Raw genomic sequence first — 23,382 nt, 5'->3', positions numbered from 1 at the left:
ACCTTGGCGGTTAAGAAAAGTGAGCTAGGGGAACTGAGCAAATGTAGAAGCAGAGGAGTCACACAGGCTTGAAGGACACCACTAGCCGATTTCCTGTTTCTGGAGGGGCAGGGCAAAGGAAGGAATCAGCCTGCTGGGGGTTAATGGCCCACACTGGGCACTTCTCAGTGGCCCAGTGCTGTGTTAAGGGATGTTTTATCTCCTTCGATCCTAAACAAAACCCTGAGATAGGTACAATTGTTATCCTCATTTTGCAGATGAGAAATAGACTTTGAGATACTGACTTGGCCAAGGTCACACAACTAAGTGGTGTGCTGGGTCCCCTTGTCCAGGACTCCGGAGGCCGCCTGAATACCCTAAGCACACTGCAGCTTCCGTGAATTCAAGTGCACACACACAGCCCCCACCCTCTCCTGTGCTAGGGAAGGGAAGGTGATGGGGAGGAAGGGAAGGTGGATTTTTCTTTACAAATGGTCCCTACTTGACCTGGTACTCAAGAAAAGGAACTGGATTTGCCCCAACACTGGAAAAAAAACCTGTCTGGCTGAGGGATAGTGCAGTGTACCCAGGGCCCTGTACTTGATTTGATGCTCTGCTGTTACTCTCTTGAAATTCTCAGTAACTTGAATAAGGGCATCGCATTTGACATTTTCACTTGGCTGAGCACTGGATGCAGCCGGCCAGACAGCAACACCAGGCACACCAGAATTCGCGGGCAATGGGAAGGATTTTCGAGGGTAATGACCACGGGGAGGGCGCTGCAGGACCTCAGGGTCAGGTTGCTGAAGGCTCCACTCGCAACCTTTCCGGGTCTTCGCATTAGGTTCCGATAGTGACCCCCTCGGGGCCTGGAGGCGGCCCGGCTCCCCAAAGGTGCGGGGCAGGGCAAACAGGGTTGGGAGGACGTGGCCCGTGGAAGTGGGCTCGCCGGAACAGTGGGCGCGCAAGGGCCTCCAGGCGCGGCGATACGAGGTGTCCGGCGCGCGGGCCTGGGGCGGAAACTGCGGATGCGCGCTGCCTGGGGCGGGGCTCGCCGCCTGGCTCCTCCTCCGCGCGCGGCCTGGCGGCGGCGGCGGCACCACCAGCAACCACTCCAACCGGCACAAAATGTCCCTGGAGCAGGAGGAGGAAGCGCAGCCCGGGCGGCTCTTAGGACGCAGCGACGCCGGCGCCTACTTCATTGAGCCCAACGTGCGCTTCTGGATCAACCAGCGCCAAGTACAGCCCGGACCCGGCGCGGCTGGGGGCGGGGAGGGCGCGGGCCGGGCCGCGTGGAGTCGGGCTGGCGTGGGTGACCTTGGGAAGGCCACGTGGTCGCCCACCGCCTCCGTTTCCTGGTCCCGGAGTTGCGCTGCGAACGCGCACCACCCGCCTGACCCCCTTAGGCCGCGGGAAGGGACGCAGGGGAAACCCAATTTGCCAGATGCCCACAGCCACAAGGTCACCCTCCAGATCGCCCTCTCTAAGGGTCGCACTCCGCGCAGGTGGCTGCTCCCTGCTGCCTGAGCTGTGGCTGAGCAGCAGATTGGGGAGAAACAGGCCCTCCTACCTTGGTAGGCTCAGCCACTCTCGGTGAGACCCCCGAGGCTTTGGGAAGCCACCTTTGGGCAGGAAATAAGCAGGACTCATCTTCCTGCGGCGTCTAAGGCCGCACAGTCCAATAGAAATAAGATGTGAGCCTCAGAGGCAATTAAAAATGTTCTAGTAGCCACATTAAACAAGATAAACAGCTGAAATTAATTTTAACAATACAGTACTTTTAGCCCAACAGGTGCAAAATATTAACATTTCAACATGTAACCAGTAAAAACATTCCTGAGATATTTTACTCGCTTTTTTGGTACAAAGTCTTCCAAATCCTGCATCTGTTACACCCGCAGCACATCTGGCTTCAGATGTATGTTGCGAATCGGAGAGCAGGGCTTTAGGGGGTTCTCTCTTAGGCCTCTCCTAAAGTGAGGTCCAGCCCTGTTTTTTAGGTGGGGAAATAGAGAAGGGACAGTGAGCTCAGGTGTCTCTAGCAGAGCCAGGGCTTAAAGCCAGAGCCACTACAAAGTTTAGGGCTTGTTGGAGCAAACCTCCTTTCCCTAGTGTAACCCTCCAGCTGCGCCATTGAGCCCTTAATTGGGCATCCATCCTTTATCACTGGAGTGAAGCCTTACAGCAACCAGAGAGTGAGGCCACAGATTCTGAAATCTAGGACATTGCTTTGAGGTCATATGTGAGATATGAACCTAGGGCCATTTGAACCCCAAAGTCTGGGCTTTTAACCCTCAAGGGCAATTTGATACTGAGCAGTTAAGGGCACAGACTTCTGAGTCATTTCCTGGCTGTTGCCTTGAGTACATTCATGAATCCTTCACAGCCTCAGCTTCCTCACCTGAGAATGGGGAGATTGGGAGGATCCCAGGAGATGATGCCAGTAAAAAACAGATTGCAGACCCTGGCAGGTTCTAAAAAAAAAAAAAAAAAAGCCAATTGTTACTATTATATCTTTATTTTTCTGCTACCATTAACTCCTCTGTTGCTTTTCTCCCTCCTAAGTCCTTTATTCAACGATTTCTTCAATGGACAGAATTATTAGACCCTACAAATGTGTTCATTTCAGTTGTAAGTATTTTCTTATTTTGAAAATAGTGAGCTAATGAATTTCACATTTTATTTTGAAACTTAACACATGTCCCTTTTCATTTTTTTTTTTTCTTTGAGTTGGAGTTTTGCTCTTGTTGCCCACGATGGAGTGCAATGGTGCGATGTCAGCTCACAGCAACCTCTGCCTCCTGGGTTCAAGCAATTCTCCTGCCTCAACCTCCCGAGTAACTAGGATTACAGGCATATGCCACCATGCCTGGCTAACTGTTTTTTTCAGTAGACACTGGGTTTCTCCATGTTAGGCTGGTCTCAAGCTCCCAACCTCAGGCCCAGCCTGTAGTTATTTCAACTACTTTTAAAATGTCCCTTTTAAAAGTAGTTGAAATAACAGAATTTGTGTATATTATTGTGTTTATTCCTTCTGAATGAGCTTGTCAGATTGGAAGGGGTAAAGAAAAGCATATATCTGTCGGACACTGTGGCTCACGTTTGTAATCCCAGCACTTTGGGAGGCCGAGGCAGGTGGATCACCTGAGATCAGGAGTTTGAGACCAGCCTGACCAACATGGTGAAACCCCTGTCTCTACTAAAAATACAAAATTAGCTGGGTGTGGTGGTGGATGCCTGTAATCCCAGTTATTCGGAAAGCTGAGGTAGGAGAATCACTTGAACCCAGGAGGCAGAGGTTGCAGTGAGCTGTGATGCTACTACTGCACTCCAGCCTGGGTGACAAGAGTGAAACTCCATCTCAAAAAAAAAAGAAAAGAAAAGCATACATTGTCTTTAACAGGTAATAGCAGGCCCAGACCAGGTGTTGGTGATTCAGAGAGAATCAAACAAATCTTCCACGTGATGGGGGACAGACTGGCTAATCTGGTCACAGCCTGGGCGACAAGAGTAAAATTCTGTCTTTTAAAAAAAAAAAAAAAAAAAAAGGACCAAGCGCAGGGGCTCATGCCTGTAATTGTAATCCCAGCACTTTGGAAGGCCAAGGTGGGCAGATCACTTAAGGTCAGGAGTTTGAGACCAGCCTGGCCAACATGGTGAAACCCTGTCTCTACTAAAAATACAAAAGTTAGCTGGGCTTGGTGGCAGGCGCCTGTAGTCCCAGCTACTCAGGAGGCTGAGGCAGGAGAATTGCTTGAACCCCGGAGGCAGAGGTTGGAGTGAGCCCAACTGTGCCACTGCATGCCAACCTGGGTGACAAAGCAAGACTCCATCTCAAAAAAAAAAAATAATATGTAATAAAATTAGAAGCAAATATAACCAAATGTTTACAGTTGTTAATTCTGGGTGAGGGGATTAGAGTGTGTGGCCATTCTTTGTATTTAATTATTTTTTTCTCAAGAAATGGAGGCTAGCTGTGGTGGCTCATATCTGTAATCCCAGTACTTTGGGAATCTGAGATGGAAGGATCTCTCAAGAGTAAGAATTTGAGACCTAGCAAGATCCTATCTGTACAAATAAAAATTTTAAAAGTTAGCCAAGTATAGGTGGGTTGTGCCTATAGTCACAGCTACTTGGGAGGCTGAGGCAGGAGGATCACTTAAGCCCAGGAGTTGGAGGCTGCAGTGAGTTGTGATCACACCACTGCACTCCAGCCTGGGCAGCAGAGTGAGACCCTGTCTCTTAATAAGAAAAGAAAGAAAAACAGAGAGGAAATAAGACTAAACTGATTAGACATGGAAGTGGATGAGAGAGGACTTCCGGGTTTCTGACATGCACAGCCAGGGGATGGTGGCACCATTTACTGAGACAGTTGACATCAGAGAGTGGGAGAGGTGACAGCACCATTGCAGGCAGCTGCTGGAGCATCGAGGAAGAGAAAGGCCTAAATCTGCATGGCACTCAGGGCTATCCTAATGGGTAGAGAGCCTAGGGCACCATGTGGCTTGAAATCGGGCATGCAGTTGAAGTCCAGTGCATGCTGGTGAGTGAGCTGGTGATTCCTCCATCTGGGGATAAACCTGAACAATGTTGAGATCATTGCTTGATTTCTTGATATCTGATTTTAGGAAAGTATAGAAAACTTGAGGCAACTATTGTGCACAAATGAAGATGCTTCCAGATCCGCCTTGGAGGACCAAAGGGTATGTTTCACGTGCTGAGCTCTGGCTGGTTCAAGGCTGGGTATAGTTGCCCTCAGATGATTCTGCTGCATGGTCTGAAGTCAGGTGGAATTTGGCCATGAATCTCTCTCTGTCTCTTTTCTTTTTTGGGGGGTGGGGGAGCCACTGAGCTATTGGCTATTAATGCTGTCATTGTTATATATCGCCCAGAGGACCAGCTTTTCAAAACTGGGTTAGCTTTTTAAATGTAGTTAGAGTTCTGTCCCATAAACCAGACAGCAAGTTTCCTCCTATGCAGTGGATATTCACGGGGATTTCATGCAGCTGATTCCTGGAGCCCCATGGCAAACTCCAGAATTCAGACAGGCCTCCCAAGTCAGAATTTATTTTGCACTACAGGCAGTGTTTCTGCCCATAGGCTCAAATGGACTGTTCTTATCTAACTTGCAGTGGGTGGGGCTTTCTGGAGCTCACAAACACCAGTTCCTTAAGGCAGCCTATGGAGAGCTCATATATTTAACTTACTTTTTATAAGAATGTTTTGGGGACCCTGGGCCTACAGCTTGGCTCTGTTGCAAGTGACTTGGCTCGTGGCATAGCGTGTCATCAGTACACATCCTGCGCTGAGCCAGAGGCAAGCTGGATTCGGGGACTCATATGAGGGATAAGTTAGGTGTTGGTCCTCTCGAAGAGTAGAGACAGGACTTTTTTTTTTTGAGACGGAGTCTTGTTCCATTGCCCAGGCTGGAGTGCAGTGGTGCAATCTCAGTTCACCGCAACCTCTGCCTCCCGGGTTCAAGTGATTCTTGTGCCTCAGCTTTCTGAGTAGCTGGGATTGGAGGTGCACACCACCACACCAGCTAATTTTTGTATTTTTAGTAGAGACAGGGTTTCACCATATTGGTCAGGTTGGTCTCAAACTCCTGACCTTGTGATCCGCCTGCCCCAGCCTCCCAAAGTGCTGGGATTACAGGCGTGAGTGACTGTGCTGGTCTGAGACAGGACTTTTTAATGTTCTGGTCAGTTTCTCTGTGTGGCTCATCTCTTTGCTTGCCATTGGTTCATTCGTTTATTCATATGATTCATTTATTTTGATTTGTTCGCTAGTGTGGTGGAAAACAGCTCTGGCCTTCATTCTCTAAAATGTAGAGCAAAGGTGGTCTCAGAAATGAGACTGGCAGAGAGATGCTTTAAAGCTGAGCCACCTTTAAAAGCTTTTTTTTTTTTTTTTTTAGGCTGAGTGCGATGACTCACCCCTGTAATTCCAGTGCTTCGGGAGGATGACTTAATGTAAAGAGTTTGAGACCAGCCTGGGCAGTATAGCAAGACCCCATTTCTACTAAAAATTAACTAGCTGGGAATGGCGTGACGGTGAGGTGGGAGGGTCGCCTGAACCCAGTAGTTCGAGGCTGTACTGCAGTGAGTGATGATCAAGCCACTGCACTCCAGCCTGGGTGATGGCGCAAGACCTTGTCTCTTAAAAAAATTTTTTAATGAAGCAAAGCTATTCTTTTTTCTTCTTTAAGATACAAGAAGCTTGGAAGCGGAGTCTTGTAAGTTTCAGCCTCTTTCTAATTTTTAGTGTCCTAAAATAACAAAACTAGACATCCACCTAAACTTTGCATCTCTCTTCTTGAAGTCAACAGTGCATCCCGACAGCAGCAACCTGATCCCCAATCTTTTTCGACCTGCAGGTGAGTTGGCTGTAATTTTCAGAAGTGGGGGTTGGAAAGATGTCGTTTGTAACACTTAGAAAACTCTGCCTGCCAGATCACCTGAGGTCAGGAGTTCAAGACAGCCTGGCCAACATGGTGAAACACCGTCTCTGGTAAAAATACAAAAAATCACTTTGGCATTGTAGTGGGTGCATGTAATCCCAGCTACTCAGGAGGCTGAGGCGGGAGAATCTCTTGGACCCGGGGCGGAGGTTGCAGTGAACCAAGATCACACCATTGCACTTCAGCCTGGGCAACAAGAGTGAAATTCCATCTCAAAAAAAAAAAGAAAACTCTACCAGCCTTGCTTTAATATTCCCCCAGATTTTTCTTTTCTTTTTTTTGAGACAAAGTATTGCTCTGTCACCCCAGGCTAGAGTGCAGTGGTGTGATCTCAGCTTACTACAACTTCCACCTCCCAGGTTCAAGCAAATCTGCTGATGCCTCCTGAGTAGCTAGGATTACAGGTGCCTGCCACCACTCCCACCTAATTTTTTTTTTTTCTTGGTATTTTTAGTAGAGACCAGGTTTCATTATGTTTGCTAGGCTGGTCTCGAACTCTTGACCTCATGATCTGCCCAACTTGGCCTCCCAAAGTCCTGGGATTACAGGTGTGAGCCACCGTGCCTGGCTCTGTTATAGTAATTTTATGTGCATACTTTTATTATTATTATTATTAGAGATAGGGTCTCACTCTGTTACCCAGGCTGGAGTGCAGCAGCACCACAATAGCTCAAAGCAGCCTCCAACTCCCAGGCTCAGCTGATCCTCCTGCCTCGGCCTCCTGAGTAGCTGGAACTATAGGGTCATGCTGCCACACCTGGCTTTAAATTTTTTTGTGGAGATGGGGGTCTCACTACCTTTACAAAATAGAGGCTGGTCTCAAACTCCTGGCCTCAACCCATCCTCCAGCCTCAGCCTTCCAAAATGCTGAGGTTACAGGCTTGACCCACCACTATATTAGCAAAAAAAGAATGAGTGGAAAATCTCCTTTGAGGTCTGTGCCTTCTGGAAGCTAGGGAAGAGGAGTTCAGGTGGGTGGTCCCCTTCTAGCCCCCTCTGCCTGGGCAGCTGCAGTCACTGATACCTTCTCTCTTCTCTTCCTGCCAGCGTTCCTGCCTTTCATGGTGCCTGCGGTGAGCAAATGGATACTCGCCGTTAGGAGACTAGGGGCTTGGGAAGATGGCCACCTTCCTCCTAACCTGGGCTGTGTCCCTCCAGACCTGGACCCCTGTCCCATGACTGCCTGATGGATTGTTGTGGACCCCCACTGATAACCCATAGTTGCCATTCTATGTCCTTGTCCCTACTCCCTTCCCCTCCCTGCACGCGCAGAGAGTCGGGCATCCAGGCCTCTGGAAGGTCCACAGCTTCTCAAAGTCATCCCTTTTCTGGATACCCAACTATTAGCAGAGCACCGTAGAAGAGGCCAGTGAGTCAGGATGTGTTCCCTACACAAATCCCTCTCCACCAAGTCCTCTCCCACACAGCCCCTCACCTGGGACCTGACAGCCCCGTGAGGCTTTCCCACCTTGGCTTTTGGGAGGTGCTTTTCTGTTTTTTGTTTTGAGACAGTCTCACTCTGTCACCCAGGCTGGAGTGCAGTGGCGCAATCTCAGCTCACTGCAGTCTTCGTCTACTGCGTTCAAGCAATTCTCCTGTCTCAGTCTCCTGAGTAACTGGGATTATAGGCGCCCTTCACCACGCCCAGCTAATATTTGTATTTTTAGTACAGATGGGGTTTCACCATGTTGGCCAGGCTGGTCTCTAAGTCCTAACCTCAGATGATCTACCCACCTTGGCCTCCCAAAGTGCTGGGATTATAGGAGTGAGCCACCATGCCTGGACTGGTGTTTTGTTTTTCGAAATAGGGTCTTGCTCTGTTGCCCAGGCTGGAGTGCAGTGATGCAGTCATAGCTCACTGTAACTTCAAACTCCTAGTCTCAAGCGATCCCCTCACTTCAGCCTCCTGAGTAAATGGGATTACAGGTACTCATTACTATGCCAGGCTAATTTTTTTTATTTTTAGCAGAAATGGAGTCTTGCTATGTTTCTCAGGCTGGTCTCAAACTCCTGGCCTCAAGGAATCTTCCCAGTTTGGTCTACCAAAGTGTTGAGTTTATAGCCATGAGCCACCATTCCAGCCTAGGAGGTACTTTTCCACACCACAGGCTCCTGTCTGCTTCCCCTAGCAAATGTGGGTGTTTTTTTTGAGATGGAGTCTCACTTTGTTGCCCAGGCTGGAGTGCAGTAGCATGATCTTGGCTCGTTGCAACCTCCGCCTCCCGGATTCAAGTGATTCTCCTGCCTCAGCCTCCCTAATAGCTGGGATTACAGGTATGTGCCACCACACCCGGCTAATTTCTGTATTTTTAGTAGAGATAGAGTTTCACCATGTTGGTCAGGCTGGTCAAGAACTCCTGGCCTCAAGTGATCCTCCCGCTTCGGCCTCCCAAAGTGCTGGGATTACAGGCATGCGCCACCGCGCCCGGCCAATAGATGTGTACATCTGAGACACCCTGCTGGACTGAAGCCCTGGAGACACGGCCTGCCGTGTGCTCCCAGATGTCCTGGAGCCGCTAGTTTGGTGTTTGGCAGGTGCTCACTCAACCTTGTCTTCTGACCCGCAGCCGGTGCACCTACCACCAGCCTCTCCTGCCCCAGGTCCTTGGGGGCTCAGTTCTCCCTCTGCCCTGGAAAGTTCTTTGCTACTGCATGTCCCACCCCGCTGCCACTAAACACTTGTAACTGCTCCACTTTCTTCTTAAAAGGTATTTTTTTCAATGATGCCACCAAAAGGGATCAAGTCCATGGTTTTACCCAAGGTAACAATTCTTCCTGTTTCACGATTACCGAATTCTGTTATGCTTGCAACCGAAATGCGATTCATTTGCCCCCTCGGCAGGTTTACCTCTACGCGTACCTGACAGCGTTCAGCATCATCAATGGAAACAGAAGTTACGTGAGTACTGTGAGACCCAGAGGGTGTGTGGTTTTGTGTTGTTTCTTTTGGAGTTGGTTGTATGTGTTTGTTTTTAAATTATCTTTGCTGGGCAAAACTGCGATATTTACTAAATAAGTACTTTTGTTTCTCCTCAGACTTGTCATCCACTAGAAAGATCATTCCTAGGGGTGGGAGCCTTTGCTTCTTCAAGCTTCTTTGGAGTAGGTATTTTTAGAATCTGACAAATCTTTATTCCTCAGAATCCAGAAAGCTTTATTTATTCCAATTTCAAATTTGTGTTCCAATTGAACAATTTTGAAGTATGAATAGGAAATAAAAGTCACCTGTAATCCTATTATCCCAAAATAATCGCGTTAATAATCTAAGATTCCAGGCATGTACTTGATACTGTTATTTTTTTTTCTTTTCTTTCTTTTTTTTTTTTTTTACTGCACCCTCTGTCTCCTGGGTTCAAGTGATTCCCCTGCCTCAGCCTTCTCAGTAGATGGGATTACAGGCATATACCACCACACCCAGCTAATTTTTTGTATTTTTAGTAGAGAAGGGGTTTCCCCATGTTGGTCAGGCTGGTCTCAAACTCTTGACCTCAGGTGATCTGCCTGTCTTAGCCTCCCAAAGTGCTGGGATTTGAGTGAGCCACCATGCCTGGCCAGTACTGTTATCTTTTTAAAAACTGGTTTATGCTACACAAATATGTTATATAAATTGTGTATTGCTTTGGATGTCAGGACATTGTAATGGTGAAAGATGGAGATGTTAGCATCAGGCAAACCTAGGCCCTCATCCTGGCTCAAACCTTTAATGGCTCTGTGACTCGACAACTTACATACCTCTCTAAGCCCTGTTGACTCCTTAGCTGAACAGGGAGAGAACCTCCATGTTGCAGGAATTTGAAAAATACATGAAGAGGAGTCTGACTTAGGAACTAGGTCAGGGTAGACTCTCTGCTAGTGAGTAGGTTCCGCTGATTTTTCAGTCCTGTGCAGTAATTTTTCTCTCTTCTTTTCTAGTTAATACCTAACTTTATCCAGATGAAGTTTTCCTCGAATACCTTTTTTATGAAAAGAATTTTACCTATAGCTGTCCATGGTAAGCAGGAAACGCTGGAGCCCGGAGTCTGGGTGGGGTGTCTTTGTGGTCTGTGAGCCTTCCTTCATCTCTAGAGACACCTGGGTCCCTTGGCACATTGTGACCGATGACAGGTGCCCTTTGCACCCTGTCAGGCCCCAAGCCCAAATTAGGTCTTTGGTTTGAGAGGTGATACTTTCTGTAGTTACCCCATTAATGGCCAAAGAACGAACGTAAGACTGGAAACACAATTTTTTTTTTTTTTGAAATGGAGTCTTGCTCTGTCACCCAGCCTGGAGTGCAGTGGCATGACCTCGGCTCACTGCAACCTCTACTTCCTGGGTTTAGGCGATTCTCCTGCCTCGGTCTCCCAAGTAGCTGGGATTACAGGCATGTACCACTGTGCCCAGCTATTTTTTTTTTTTTTTTTTTTGTATTTTTAGTAGAGACAGGCTTTTACCATGTTGGCCAAGCTGGTCTTAACTCCTGACCTCAAGTGATTCGCCCACCTTGGCTTCCCAAAATGCTGGGATTACAGGCATGAGCCACTGCTCCCAGCCCTACATTTTAAAGATTATCCGTACAAACATTCTACATACATTATTTCACTTAATCCTGAAAACAACTTTTGGGTAGGAAATATTCCTATGTACAGATGAGGAGACTGAGGCACAGGGAGGTTAAGGTTAAGTAACTTGCCTAGAGTTACACAGCGAGCAAGTGATTAATACAGGGATTCCAACCCAGTGTCGGTGGCAGAGATATTAGCTGAATATTTTGACTCTACCAGCCTATAAGTTTACTATGCCATGCTCCAAATTTGGGTTGGTAATCATAGCAGTTTGAGGAGTTGGCACACTGACATCAGCGGTGAAATTGAGGAAATGGTGTTATGGAAACCTTACAACTTTGACCAGGTATGGTGGCTCATGCCTGTAGTCCTAGCACTTTGGGAGGCTGTCCCAGGCAGATCCCTTGAGGTCAGGTGTTTGAGACCAGCCTGACCAACATGTTGACACCTGTCTCTACTAAAAATACAAAAATTAGCTGGGCGTGGTGGTGTGTGCTTGTAATCCCAGCTACTTGGGAGGCTGAGGCAGGAGAATTGCTTGAACCTGGGAGGCGGAGGTTGCAGTGAGCCGAGATAATGCCATTGCACTCCAGCCTGGGTAACAAGAGCGAAACTGTCTCACAAAAAAAAAAAAAAAGGAAACCTTACAACTTAAGCAAAGATGAGGGTTATGTTTCCAGGATCCTGGGGTTTCTCCTGGAATCTGCTAAGGAAGCAAGGTTACTGGAAGCTGGTCCCAGGCTGTGGTCAGAATCCAAGACTGAGTAGCCGGCAGTTCTGAGCCCACCTCCACAGCCCCAGGAAAGCATGTGGTTGGCCCAGCCCATAGCAGGTGACCACCCAAGGCTCAAGAAAGGGCAGCTGCCAGAGAAAAAGGCTTGAAGTGGGCAGAGCCAAAGAGATGTTCCTTTGCTGGAACAAAACTCACCCCGTGTTGCGTGTTCTTTACTTCTTTACATCTACAGCACAAATAAGTGGAATGAATGTCTTAACATCCCGAAGTCTTGAGACCACTAAAGGGATTGCAGTCATGGACAAGGAAGGCCATGTCCTAGGCCATTCCACAATTGCTGGGAAAAAGGTGAGAGACAGCATAGAGCTACAGCTGCTTACCCTTTACGCAAAGACTTGACTTTTCTGTTTGAAAGCCGGTGACAAATTCATGTCTGCCTTCAACCTTTCTTTACCCGTCTTTCCTCAGCATGCTGAGAGATAAATTTTTCCTTTTGCCCCCTGATATGTAAAAGATGGGGTGTTAGTCTGGGTTCTCTGGAGAAACAGAACCAATGGGATATATGTATATACCTTTCTTTTCTGAGACAGGGTCTTGCTCTGTCGCCCAGCTGAAATACAGTGGTACAATCTTGGCTCAATGCAACCTCTGCCTCCTGAGCTCAAGCAATCCTCCCATCTCAGCCTCTCAAGCAGCTGAGACCACAGGCACACACCACTGCACCCGGCTTATTTTTGTATTTTTTAGTAGAGACGAATATTCACTATGTTGGCCAGGCTGATCTCAAACTCCTGAGTTCAAGTGATCTTCCCACCTTGGCCTACCAAAGTGCTGGAATTACAGGTGTGTGCCACTGCACCCAGGCAGTACATGTCTAATAAGAGATTTGTTCTAAGGAATTGGCTTCCACAATTGTGGGAATCTGTAGGGCAGGCCTGGAGGCTGGAAACTTGGGCAGGAGCTGCTGCTGCCGTCTTGAGGCAGAAGTTCTTCTTTGGGAAACCTCAGTTTTTGCCTATAAGGCCTCCAACTGATTGGATGAGGCCCACCAACATTGTGAAGGATAACCTTCTTTTCTTTTCTTTTTTTTTTTTTTTGAGACTGAGTCTCACTCTGTCGTCCAGGCTGGAGTGCAGCCGCATGATGATCTTCACTCACTGCAGCCTCCACCTCCCAGGTTCAAGCAATTCTTCTGCCTCAGCCTCCCAAGGAGCTGGGATTACAGGCATGTGCCATCACGCTTGGCTAAGTTTTGTACTCCTGGCCTCAACGGATCCTCCTGCCTTGGCCTCCCAGAGCACTGAGAGGTGTGAGGCACTGCACCCAGCTACAGCTAAGAGCAAATATCAAATCAGCAAGTCGTTCCCAGCACCTCCTGCCTGCCAGGCTCAGTGCTAGGCTCTGGAGACCCACACACTTGGCCACTGAGAGCCCCTGCTCCCCAGGAGCCCCAGCCTCCCAGCCGGAAGGTAGCCTCAGGCCTGTCTGGCTGTCTGGAGTCCATCTCACCAGAAGAAACTTCATTTTGGGGATAAGTGGCATGTTAGGGTCAAAGGAAAGCTTTGCTGATCTGCTTTTAAAAAAAAAAAAAGTCTTTTTTTCTCTGAAGAGTAAAGTGTCTGCAACTATGCGTAAGCATAAATATTCTTCTATCACTTCCCTGTCCCTGGAAGGTTCTTTTCTTTGGCTACAATTTCAGAAAATGCGTAACCGGCAGTATCTGATGGTGACAGGGCACCGCTGGTCGGATTTCAGGGGATTCCTGGACATTGTTTCCCCCGACTGCCCCATAAGCCACTCCTTTGCACACAGCACCTCCTAATGATCAGTGGAGAGCGGCAGGCCTCATCCCACTGACACGGAAACAGCACGCCAGCAGCCGCTTTTCCCTTCCAGAAGTCAAGCATTTCACTTTACATCCCTGAGACTTTTAAATTTTATTTTATTTATTTTATTTTAGAGACTGAGTCTCACTCTGTCGCCCAGGCTGGAGTGCAATGGTGTGATCTTGACTCACTGCAATTTCCACCTTCCAGATTCAGGTGATTCTCCTGCCTCAGCCTCCCGAGGAGCTGGGATTATAGGCATGAGCCACCATACCCGGCTGATTTTCATATTTTCAGTAGAGATGGGGTTTCACCATGTTGGCCAGGCTGGGCTTGACTCCTGACCTCAGGTGATCTGCCCGCCTCAGCCTCTCAAAGTGCTGGGATTACAAGTGTGAGCCACCATGCCTGGCCCCTGAGACTTTATTTTAAAAACAGCCCTCCTCAGCTTCCTCTCTTTTTTTGGGGGAAAGGCATTCCCTGCAGAGGGAACTGCATGAGCATGACTGTCACCCGAAGCAGGGCAGAAGTGTGAGCAGAGAGCAGGGGCCGGGCGGTAGGAGGAGCTGGCAAGGTAGGTCAAAGCCAATCGTGGGAAGCCAGAAATGGAAGGAACAGAGTTCAGGGAAGGACAGGGGCAGGTGTGCCTGCTCCTCTTGAGCACACAGTGTGCTGTCTGTGGTGGTGTGTCTTACCCAGGGGTGGGTTCTAAAGTTAACATGCCAGCTACTCGGGAGGCTGAGGCAGGAGGATCGCTTGAGGCCAGGAAGTCAAGACCAGCTTGGGCAATATAGTGAGACCACATCTCTGCAGTAAATCAAAAAGTTAACTGGGCTTGGTGGGGCGTACCTGTGATCCTGGCTACTTGGGAGGCCAAGGTAGGAGAATTGCTTGAGCCTGGGAGGTCGACACTGCAGTGAGCCATGATCACGCCACTGTACTCCAGCCTGGGTGACACAGTGAGACCCTATCTCTAAAAATAAACAAATAAAAGTAGTAATACAGTTAACGTGAGCTGTTTTATAGTCAGAATTTCCCTTACAAGTCCCTCGAAGTGCCCTTGAGGGTACATGGTTTTGTGCATATCACCCGTGCAGTAAATTGTATGTTAAATGTTTGATATATATAGAAAAGATTACAAAAATGTTATAACCTGTATATAACACAGTTTTTTAGTGTAACACTTTCAATTCGCTATATGAAACGTGGGTACGGACAGGTGGCCTCGTGTGGGTCCCATGCTTTGCCAGCATCCTCAGAGCTGGGCATTTGGAGGCTCCCCCACTAGCAGGTGTGGGAGTCGCTGCTGAGCCAGGTCAGGACAGGAGCCAGTGGCAGGGACCTGGTTTGGAAGGGAAATAGGGAGCGAACCTCCGTGGCCAATCCAGCGTTTCCACCGAGGAACAATTTGGTTCTCCGTGAGGATTTGTCTAGAAGCCACCTTTGCTTGTACTTAGTGGATAGTTTATTGGGGGTAGTTTGGCAGGTGGATGGAGACCACTGTGGAGTCAGGAGGTGAGTCCCCTCTCAGCTATTCCTGCACCAAATGCAGCCAACCTCCACAAGCCTGTACGTGGAAAGGTGCAGGGAAGGCGTCCCCCCACCTCTTTCCACAGGTGTTCTTTTTCTTAGTGAGAAGGGAGGGTTGCTGTTGCCTGTCTCTGGCAGGATTTTTGGGATCCCTGGAAATCATCTTGCTCCTGTACTAAGCTTTTTTTTTTTTTTTTCTGTTTTGAGATAGAGTTTCACTCTGTTGCCAAATCTGGAGTGCAGTGGTGTGAATGATCTCAGCTCACTGCAACATCTGCCTCCCAGGTTCAAGTGATTCTTGTGCCTCACCCTCCTGAGTAGCTGGGACTACAGGTACATACCACCACACCTGGCTAATTTTTTTATTTTTTGGTAGAGACCAGGGTTTCACCATGTTGGCCAGGCTAGTCTCAAACTCCTGACCTCAAGCGATCCGCCTACCTCAGCCTCCCAAAGTGCTAGGATTACAGGCATGAGCCACCGTGCCTGGCGTAAGCTGCTTTCTTTTCATTTTTGCCAGGCTATTACAGAAACAGCAATATCCAGGGGAGTGCTGCTTGGGACCTCAGCTGTGATTCCTGAAGTCTTCACCTACTTCTTTAAAAGGTAAGAGGCACGCTCATATCCCCAGGTAGGAAAAAACATTTTGAAAGTCAAATTCTTATAAAACTTGTCAGAGCCGGGCGTGGTGACTCACACCTGTAATCCCAGCACTTTGGGAGGCCGAGGCGGGTGGATTACGAGGTCAAGAGATTGAGACCATTCTGATCAACATGGCGAAACCCCGTCTCTACTAAAAATATAAAAACTTAGCTGGGCATGGTGGCACGTGCCTGTAATCCCAGCTACTCAGGAGGCTGAGGCAGGAGAATTGCCTGAACCCAGGAGGCGGAGATTGCTGTGAGCTGAGATCACGCCATTGCACTCCAGCCCGCGTAACAAGAGTGAAACTCCATCTCAAAAAAAAAAAAAGAAAGAAAGAAAACCTGTCAGATACTGACCCTGGTGGAGGATGGGAAGAGGTTGGCTCAGTAACCTTCCCACAAACATTCATCATAGCTAAGACAGTCCGATTGATTGGGGCAGGTGTGGAAATCCAGGTGTGTGGATTCCACTGAATGGGGAATCCAGCCCAGGCTCTGCCCCCAGTTACCCTGCATCATTGGCATATCCAAGGACCTTCCACGGCCATTTCCTCACCTCTAGAATGAGGGGCTTTGATGATGTGCAGGTTCTCCCATCTCTGATGTGCTGTGAATATTTCTCAAGCCCTCCCTTCTGCATCCTCGTCCAAGCATGTTTTAAATTAGCTTCAGTGACTTCGGATTCTGATTCATCCCTTTTAAGAAGCCAGAAATGGCCCATGAGGTGGAGGACCTGGGCATCAGTCAGGGTTTCTGTGGCCATCAGTTTGAGAAACCTAACCTACAAGAGCTCAGGCCCAAGGGGAGACGTGGGGCTTTAGGGACCGGAACTGGCGAAGAATGCAGCCCATGGCAGCTTGAACAGAAGCTCCCCTGCTGTGCGTGTAGCCCTCTCACCCTCATGGGTGTTGGTTCCTTCTCTTCTGCCAGATTGGCTTCCTCATACTGATGAGGGACCCACTTGCTAGTAACTCCCAGCTCATAGCCTCATAGCCGCCTGATTAGAGGTGGAACACAACAAACCCCAGGGGAGGTAGGAATGTCTTTCCCTCAGGCCGGATTCCTGGGTAAGGAACCTGTGGGCCTGAATTGGGTTATGTGCCTGGCACTGTACATCCTCCCCTCCAGTGTGCTGGGAATCGCCTGCTAGGACCACACGTGGAGCACATTTCCAAGCAGGAGGGATGGGACGGGCGTGGTGGCTCACGCCTGTAATCCCAGCATTTTGGGAGACTGAGGTGGGCAGATCACCTGAGGTCAGGAGTTCGAGACCAGCCTGGCCAACATAGTGAAACACTGTCTCTACTGAAAATACAACAATTAGCTGGGCATGGTGGCAGGCACCTGTAATCCCAGCTACTCAGGAGGCTGAGGCAGGAGACTCACTTGAACCTGAGAGGCAGAGGTTGCAGTGAGCCGAGATCACACCATTGCACTTCAGCCTGGGCAATAGAGTGAAACTATCTACCAAAAAAAAAAAGGATGGAGGACGGCAGCCAGCCTGGGCAGAGCTAACCATTACTTTCCCAAGCATGATCGAGCTGGATGGGTGCAGAGACTTTTGCTCCAGCAGGCACTCCTGGGCTGCTCTGGCTGGGGCTCCTGTTAAAGCTGGGCCCATATCCCATGAGGCCTACCTGCATAGCACAGGCTGCCTGGTAGGGAGAAAGGGTTCATTTCTCAGTGGGCATGGAGGTGCCTGGAAGGACTGAGCTATCAAGTGACCTCCCAGAAGGACCATCCTAGAGCCATGACAGTAGGTGGTCCCCAAGCTGGAGTGTCCTTGGTGGGTCTTCTAACTTGGCTCTCTCGAAGCCCCGCTCCAGGGTAGAGACCATATTCTTTGTCTCTTACACTCTCTGAAGGTCAAAGTCAAGATGTCACATCCATGTTAGAATAGCCCAGAGAGCACAGGCTCTGGAATCTGTGAGCAGCTTTTGAGCCATGGGATTTTGGACAAGTTACTTTACTTCACCAGTCCAGGCCTTCATTTTCTCATTTGTATGAAGGGGATGAAAATAACACAAAGCTCAGAAGGCTGTGGAGGTACCAAGTGAGCAAATGCTGGTGACGTGTTGAACACCATGCCTGACGCACACGGATGCAGCTGCTCTTCTTGCCTGTTGGTGACTTGAATGGGCCAGCAGCGGCACACAGGATGGAATTTGCCATCAGAGAGCAGAAGCTCAGCCACTGAAAACAGGCCCTAGGCTGGGCACAGTGGCTCACGCCTGTAATCCCAGCACTTTAGGAGGCCAAGGCAGGCAGATCACTTGAGGCCAGGAATTCAAGACCTACGTGGCCAGCATGGTGAAACCCCATCTCTACTAAAAATACAAAGATTAGCCGGGTGTGGTGGTGCATGCCTGTAGTCCCAGCTACTCAGGAGGCTGAGGCAGGAGAATCGCTTGAGCCCAGGAGACGGAGGTTGCAGTGAGCCGAGATCACACCATTGCACTCCAGCCTGGGTGACAGAGGAAGACTCAAAAAAAGAAAACAGGCCCCAATCCAGCTGTTCAGGTGCACTAAATATTTTTTAAAAAATAGGCCCCCATCTAGCTATTCAAAAAATAAACGAGCCCTGATAGTTTAATATCACTTGTGAGCTGTGCCTTGTCTCTTACAGGACCCAGTTTTCCCTGACAAATGCAGGGTCGTTTTGGATCTGGAAACTGGCTTGCACTGTCGGGTCAATGGGACTGATGTTGCCAATTTCTTTTAGTTTGTTTCCACAGGTTGGACGGGTAAGTGCCCCCATTCTACTTTTTTCTAAAAGGTTTTTATTTTGCAGTTGTAAGAGTAAAATAAATTATTCTTCTAAAAAATCCATAAAAAGTTTACAAAAGTATAAAACAAGACGAGGTGCAGTGGCTCACATCTGTAATCCCAGCACTTTGGGAGGCCAAGGTGAGAGGATTGCTTGAATCCAGGAGTTCAAGACCTGCCTAGGCAACATAGTGAGACCCCCATCTCTACAAAACATAATACACAAATTAGCTGGGTGTGGCAGTGCACACCTGTTGTCCTAGCTGCTCAGGAGGCTGAGGTGGGAGGATTACCTGGGTCCAGGAGGTTGAGGCTGCAGTGAGTCGTGATTGCGCCACTGCACTCCAGCCTGGGTGAGAGTGAGACCTTATTTCAAAAAACTAAAATAATGAAACAAAATACCTGCCGGGTGTCGTGGCTCACACCTGTAATCCTAGCACTTGAGTAGGCCAAGGCGGGTGGATCACCTGAGGTCAGGGGTTCAAGCCTGGCCAACATGGTGAAACCCTGTCTCTACTAAAATACTAAAATTAGGAGAGGATGCTGGCAGGTGCCTGTAATCCCAGCTACTTGGGAGGCTGAGACGGGAGAATCGCTTGAACCCGAAAGATGGTGGTTGCAGTGAGCTGAGATTGTGCCACTGCACTCCAGCCTGGGTGACAGAGTGAGACCCTGTCTCAAAAAAAAAAAAACGCTGGGTGCAGTGGCTCATGCCTGTAATCCCAGCACTTTGGGAGGCTGAGGCAGGTGGATCACCTGAGGTCAGGAGTTCAAGACCAGCCTGGCCAATGTGGTGAAACCCCGTCTCTTAAAAACAAACAAACAAAATACAGTTGATTTTTGAACAACCTGGGGGTTAGGAGTAAAAAATCCAAGTATAACCTTGACTCCCCAAAAACGTAACTATTAATAGCCTACCACTGACTGGAAGGCTTACCAATAACATAAAAAATCACGTAACACATATTTTATATGTGTTATATGCTATATTCTTACAATAAACTAGAGAAAAACAGAATGTTATTAAGAAAATCAGGCCAGGCACAGTGGCTTATGCCTGTAAAAAAAAAAGCTTTGGGAAGCTGAGGCAGGTGGGTAACTTGAGATCAGGAATTCAAGAGCAACTTAGCCAACATGGTCAAACCCCAACTCTACTAAAAATATAAAAATTAGCCAGGTGTGGTGGTGCCTGTAATAGCAGCTACTCGGGAGGCTGAGGCAGGAGAATCGCTTGAACCTGGGGAGGTGGAGGTTGCAATGAGCCAAGATCATGACATTGCACTCCAGCCTGGGTGACAGAGTGAGACTCTGTCTCAAAAAAAAAAAAAAAAAAATCATAAGGAGAAAATATATTTACTGTTCATTAAGTGAGAGTGAGTCATCAGTTCCATTGAGGATCAAGGTCTTCATCCTCATCATCTTCATGTTGAGGAGGCTTCGGAGGAGGAGGAGGGGTTGGTCTTGCTGTCTCAGGGGTGACCGAGGGGGAAGAAAATCAATGTATAAGTGGACCTGCATCCTTCAAACTTGTATTATCCAAGGGTTGCCTGTAATGATATTTATATTTAATTCTGTCCATCAGATCTCTTGGTGCAGTTTTGGGTTCTGTTTTTCTTTAACAGTATTTTATAAGCATTTTTTTCTGGAGCATAAAAAATCTTTTAAAAATATTTAATTAAATACTCCAGAATGTTCTGTAACTACACCCTGTCCAGTGGAACTTTCTGCAGTGATGGAAATGTTCTATAATAGCTTGGTGCTGTCCAGTATGGTAGCCATGAGCTACATGTGCTACTGAGCACTTCAAGAGAGGCTGGTATGACTAGGGAACTGAATTGTAAATTAACTTAAATTTTATTGACTTATTTAGAGACAGAGTTTTCCTCTTGTTGCCCAGGCTGGAGGGTAATGGCATGATCTCGGTTCATCGTAACCTCCGCTTCCCAGGTTCAAGTGATTCTTCTGCCTCAGCCTCCCAAGTAGCTGGGATTACAGGCATGCACCACCATGCCTGGCTAATTTTGTATTTTTAGGAGAGATGGGGTTTCTCTATTGGTCAGGCTGGTCTCGAACTCCTGACCTCAGGTGATCTGCCTGCCTTGGCCTCCCAAAGTGCTGGGATTATAGGTGTGAGCCACCACGCCTGGCCAAGTTAGATTTTAAATGAGGTACTCTTGTGTGCTTAGTGGCTACTGGACAGCCCAGTTCTGTAGATAATTTATAATGTAATTTATGATGAGTCAGACTGCCTGGACTCAGATTCCAGCTTCTCCATGACCTTGGTCAACTTGCTTAGTTTCGTTATCTGTTAAAGAGAGCTGAAGGTAATGACATCTCTGCAAAGGATTGTTGCTTAGTAGCTAGCAAGGACACTTTTTTTTAAGTCAGAAAGCCAGCTTTTTTTAATGTCCAAAGCCCTGCCATAAATTTCTAGCAGATGTCAAGGATATTATTGATGCTAGCAGATATTAGCAGGTTCTTGACTAAAATTTTCAAGTGCTCGTTTCTGTCACTATAAATATATATGCCTTCAAAAGCATTTATATTTATGGAATGATCTTGTTCAGAACCCAGATTTTATAGGTTTAGGTTGTAGGATCATTCATTCAAGCAACTTTGCCAGCACAATGTAGAAGTTTCAAATAGTTATGCTTATTACCGTGCTGTAGGCGGGAGGCTGGGGAGGGAGGCAGCATCTCAGAATAAAATTTCAGGCCAGGCATGGTGGCTCACATCTGTAATCCCAACACTTTGGGAGGCCAAGGTGGGAAGAATGCTTGAGGCCAGGAGTTCTAGGACAACCTAGGCAATGTAGTCAGACCCTCTACAAAAAATGTTCTGAAAATTAGGCCGGGCACATTGGCTCACGCCTGTAATCCCAGCACTCTGGGAGGCCAAGGTGGGAGGATCACTTGAGCTCAGGGTTCGAGATCACCCCGGACCTCATCCCTATTCTGAAACGAAATTTTAAAAAAGAAAAAATAATAATTAGCCAGGCTTGGTGGTAGGTACCTGTAGTCCCAGCTACTCAGGCAGATAAGGTAGGAGGATCGCCTGAGCATGGGAGGTCAAGGCTACAGTGGGCCCACAGAGTGAGACCCTGTCTCAAAAAAATAAAAATAAAATTAGTAGGGTGAAGTGGCACATACGTGCAGTGCCAGCTACTCAGAAGCCTGTGGTGAGAGGATCACTTGAGCGGAGAGGGAAGAGTTCATACCCAGTGGAGGGTGGGGAGGGCTTAAAGGGCACGTGAGGCTGCAAGGAACTGGTGGGATGCTGGGGGCCAGGTGCCAGGGCCTACACAGCCAGGCCAAGGAGGCGGGCAGCAGGCGAGTCATGCAAGGTTGGAAAGGGCAGAACTCCCAGAGGCCAGAGTTGGGGCAGGAAAGGGAGTCAATCTCATGCATGACCCCAGATGCCAAGACGTGCTTGCTGTACTTTGAAAATACCCTGCTGGGCTGAGTGCATACATTCTTTCTACATTTATTTTTTGTTTGTATGTTTGAGTGAAAACTCTGTTGCTCAGGCTGGAGGGCAGTTATGATCACGGCTTACTTCAGCCTTGACTCCCAGGCTCAAGGGATCCTCTAGCCTCAGCCTGCCAAGTAGGTAGGACTACAGGAACGTACCCCCACACTTGGATAATTTTTTATTTTTTTGTATAGATGGGGTCACACTATATTGCCCAGGCTGATTGCAAACTCCCCAGCTCAAGTGAGCCTCCTGATCTCAGCTCACTGTAACTTCCACCTCCAAAGTTCAAGCAATTCTTGTGCCTCAGCCACCAGAGAAGCTGGGACTACAGGCATGTGCCACCACGCCTGGCTAATTTTTGTATTTTTTGTAGAGATGGGGTTTCACCATGTTAGCCAGGCTGGTCTTGAACTCCCGGCCTCAGGTGATCTACCCGCCTCAGCCTCTCCCAAAGTGTTGTGATTACACACATGAGCCATTGTGCCCAGCCGTCTTAAAACTTTTTAATGGAAACTTTCAATTATAAACAAATGTAAGCAATAATAATAGGCCAAGGGTGGTGATGTGTGCCTGTAGTCCCAGCTACTCGGGTGGCTGAGGCACGAGCATCACTTGAACCTCTTAGGTGGAGGTTGCAGTGAGCTGAGATCGTGCCACTGCACTCCAGCCTGGGCACCAGAGCAAGACTCTGTCTCCAAAAAAAAAAAAAAAAAGTTTAAAAGAAGTTCCTTTACTACTTGGGTGATTTAAAAGAAAATAGGTTACATTTTCTGCTATGGATTAGACATTATCGAAAAAGATGTACTGTGAAATGGTTGCTTTCAGAAAATGATTTGTTTTTTAACTTGGCTTCTGAGGCAAGAAAAACTATTAATAGAAATATGAATTTAACTATTTTTCAGATACAGTGCAGTCAGCTTGAAGAGGATATTCAGTCTTTAACAGAAGAAACGGAACTCTTTTATCACAGAGGGTTGTAGGCGTGAGTTTTAGGTGAATTTCTATGGTTCCTGCTTGAAAACCTTGCCCTCTCCAGGTTCGGTTTAGAGAACTCTGCCACAGGTCTGGGGACCCCAGAGATGTCTGTGCTGACAGGGTGACTTCAAATTCCACACTGAGATCGTTCCCAGATTGCTGTGTCTGGGGTTTTTAAGGCTGGCTAGAGAAGACAGCAGGAAGGGGTCCCCATCTGACACCTTGGGGGTTGTTGAAGGGATGGTTGGAGTGAGTCTCCGCCTGTGAAAGGATACTGTGAAATCACTAATTAATAAACCTGTCTCAATTGAGTATTTGAAGAAAGAACACAAGAGTCCCCCGTGCCCAGGACACAGGCGTTAAATGGATAGCCCGTCTCAAGTGGAACACGCACCCCTGGGGAGCTGTTTACAGCCTCCAACCCCAAAAGCAATCTTGTTTCCTTACTCCATGC

General features: G+C 48.0%; 1 protein-coding gene across 3 annotated transcripts; it reads left to right on the top strand.

Annotated features, from left to right (window-relative positions):
- Positions 1 to 1,047: 1,047 nt before the first annotated feature.
- On the top strand, positions 1,048 to 23,252 carry SFXN4 (sideroflexin 4). 3 transcript variants are annotated; one of them, XR_013525142.1, is made up of 15 exons: positions 1,048 to 1,218; positions 2,545 to 2,610; positions 4,608 to 4,682; positions 6,188 to 6,214; positions 6,301 to 6,355; positions 7,487 to 7,512; positions 9,148 to 9,201; positions 9,282 to 9,338; positions 9,476 to 9,541; positions 10,352 to 10,430; positions 11,946 to 12,061; positions 15,281 to 15,402; positions 15,590 to 15,675; positions 18,340 to 18,457; positions 22,856 to 23,252. XR_013525142.1 is itself a non-coding variant. In XM_017963204.4 (14 exons), the coding sequence occupies exons 1-14, from the start codon at positions 1,108 to 1,110 to the stop codon at positions 22,931 to 22,933; spliced, it is 1,014 nt and encodes a 337-aa protein (XP_017818693.1). In that variant the 5' UTR covers positions 1,048 to 1,107; the 3' UTR covers positions 22,934 to 23,252. The 3 variants fall into 3 exon arrangements, 2 of the variants coding, with proteins under 2 accessions (XP_017818693.1, XP_054099338.1); XM_017963204.4 differs by lacking the exon at positions 15,281 to 15,402; XM_054243363.2 differs by lacking the exons at positions 15,281 to 15,402; positions 15,590 to 15,675; positions 18,340 to 18,457; positions 22,856 to 23,252 and adding an exon at positions 12,814 to 13,368.
- The last annotated feature ends 130 nt before the right edge of the window (positions 23,253 to 23,382 follow it).

This window comes from Callithrix jacchus, chromosome 12 (assembly GCF_049354715.1).
Source record: "Callithrix jacchus isolate 240 chromosome 12, calJac240_pri, whole genome shotgun sequence".
NCBI classification, from domain to species: domain Eukaryota; kingdom Metazoa; phylum Chordata; class Mammalia; order Primates; family Cebidae; genus Callithrix; species Callithrix jacchus.
Note: the sequence above shows the minus strand (reverse complement) of the source record. Positions and strands in the feature narration are given on the sequence as shown.

Bases quoted from the DNA above. Each gene is read 5' to 3' on its own strand.
- SFXN4 (XM_017963204.4), top strand. From the start codon at position 1,108: ATGTCCCTGGAGCAGGAGGAGGAAGCGCAGCCCGGGCGGCTCTTAGGA. The intron at 6,215-6,300 runs GTAAGTTTCAGC...CTCTTCTTGAAG, and splicing joins AAGCTTGGAAGCGGAGTCTT to TCAACAGTGCATCCCGACAG. The intron at 15,676-18,339 runs GTAAGAGGCACG...TGTCTCTTACAG, and splicing joins TTCACCTACTTCTTTAAAAG to GACCCAGTTTTCCCTGACAA.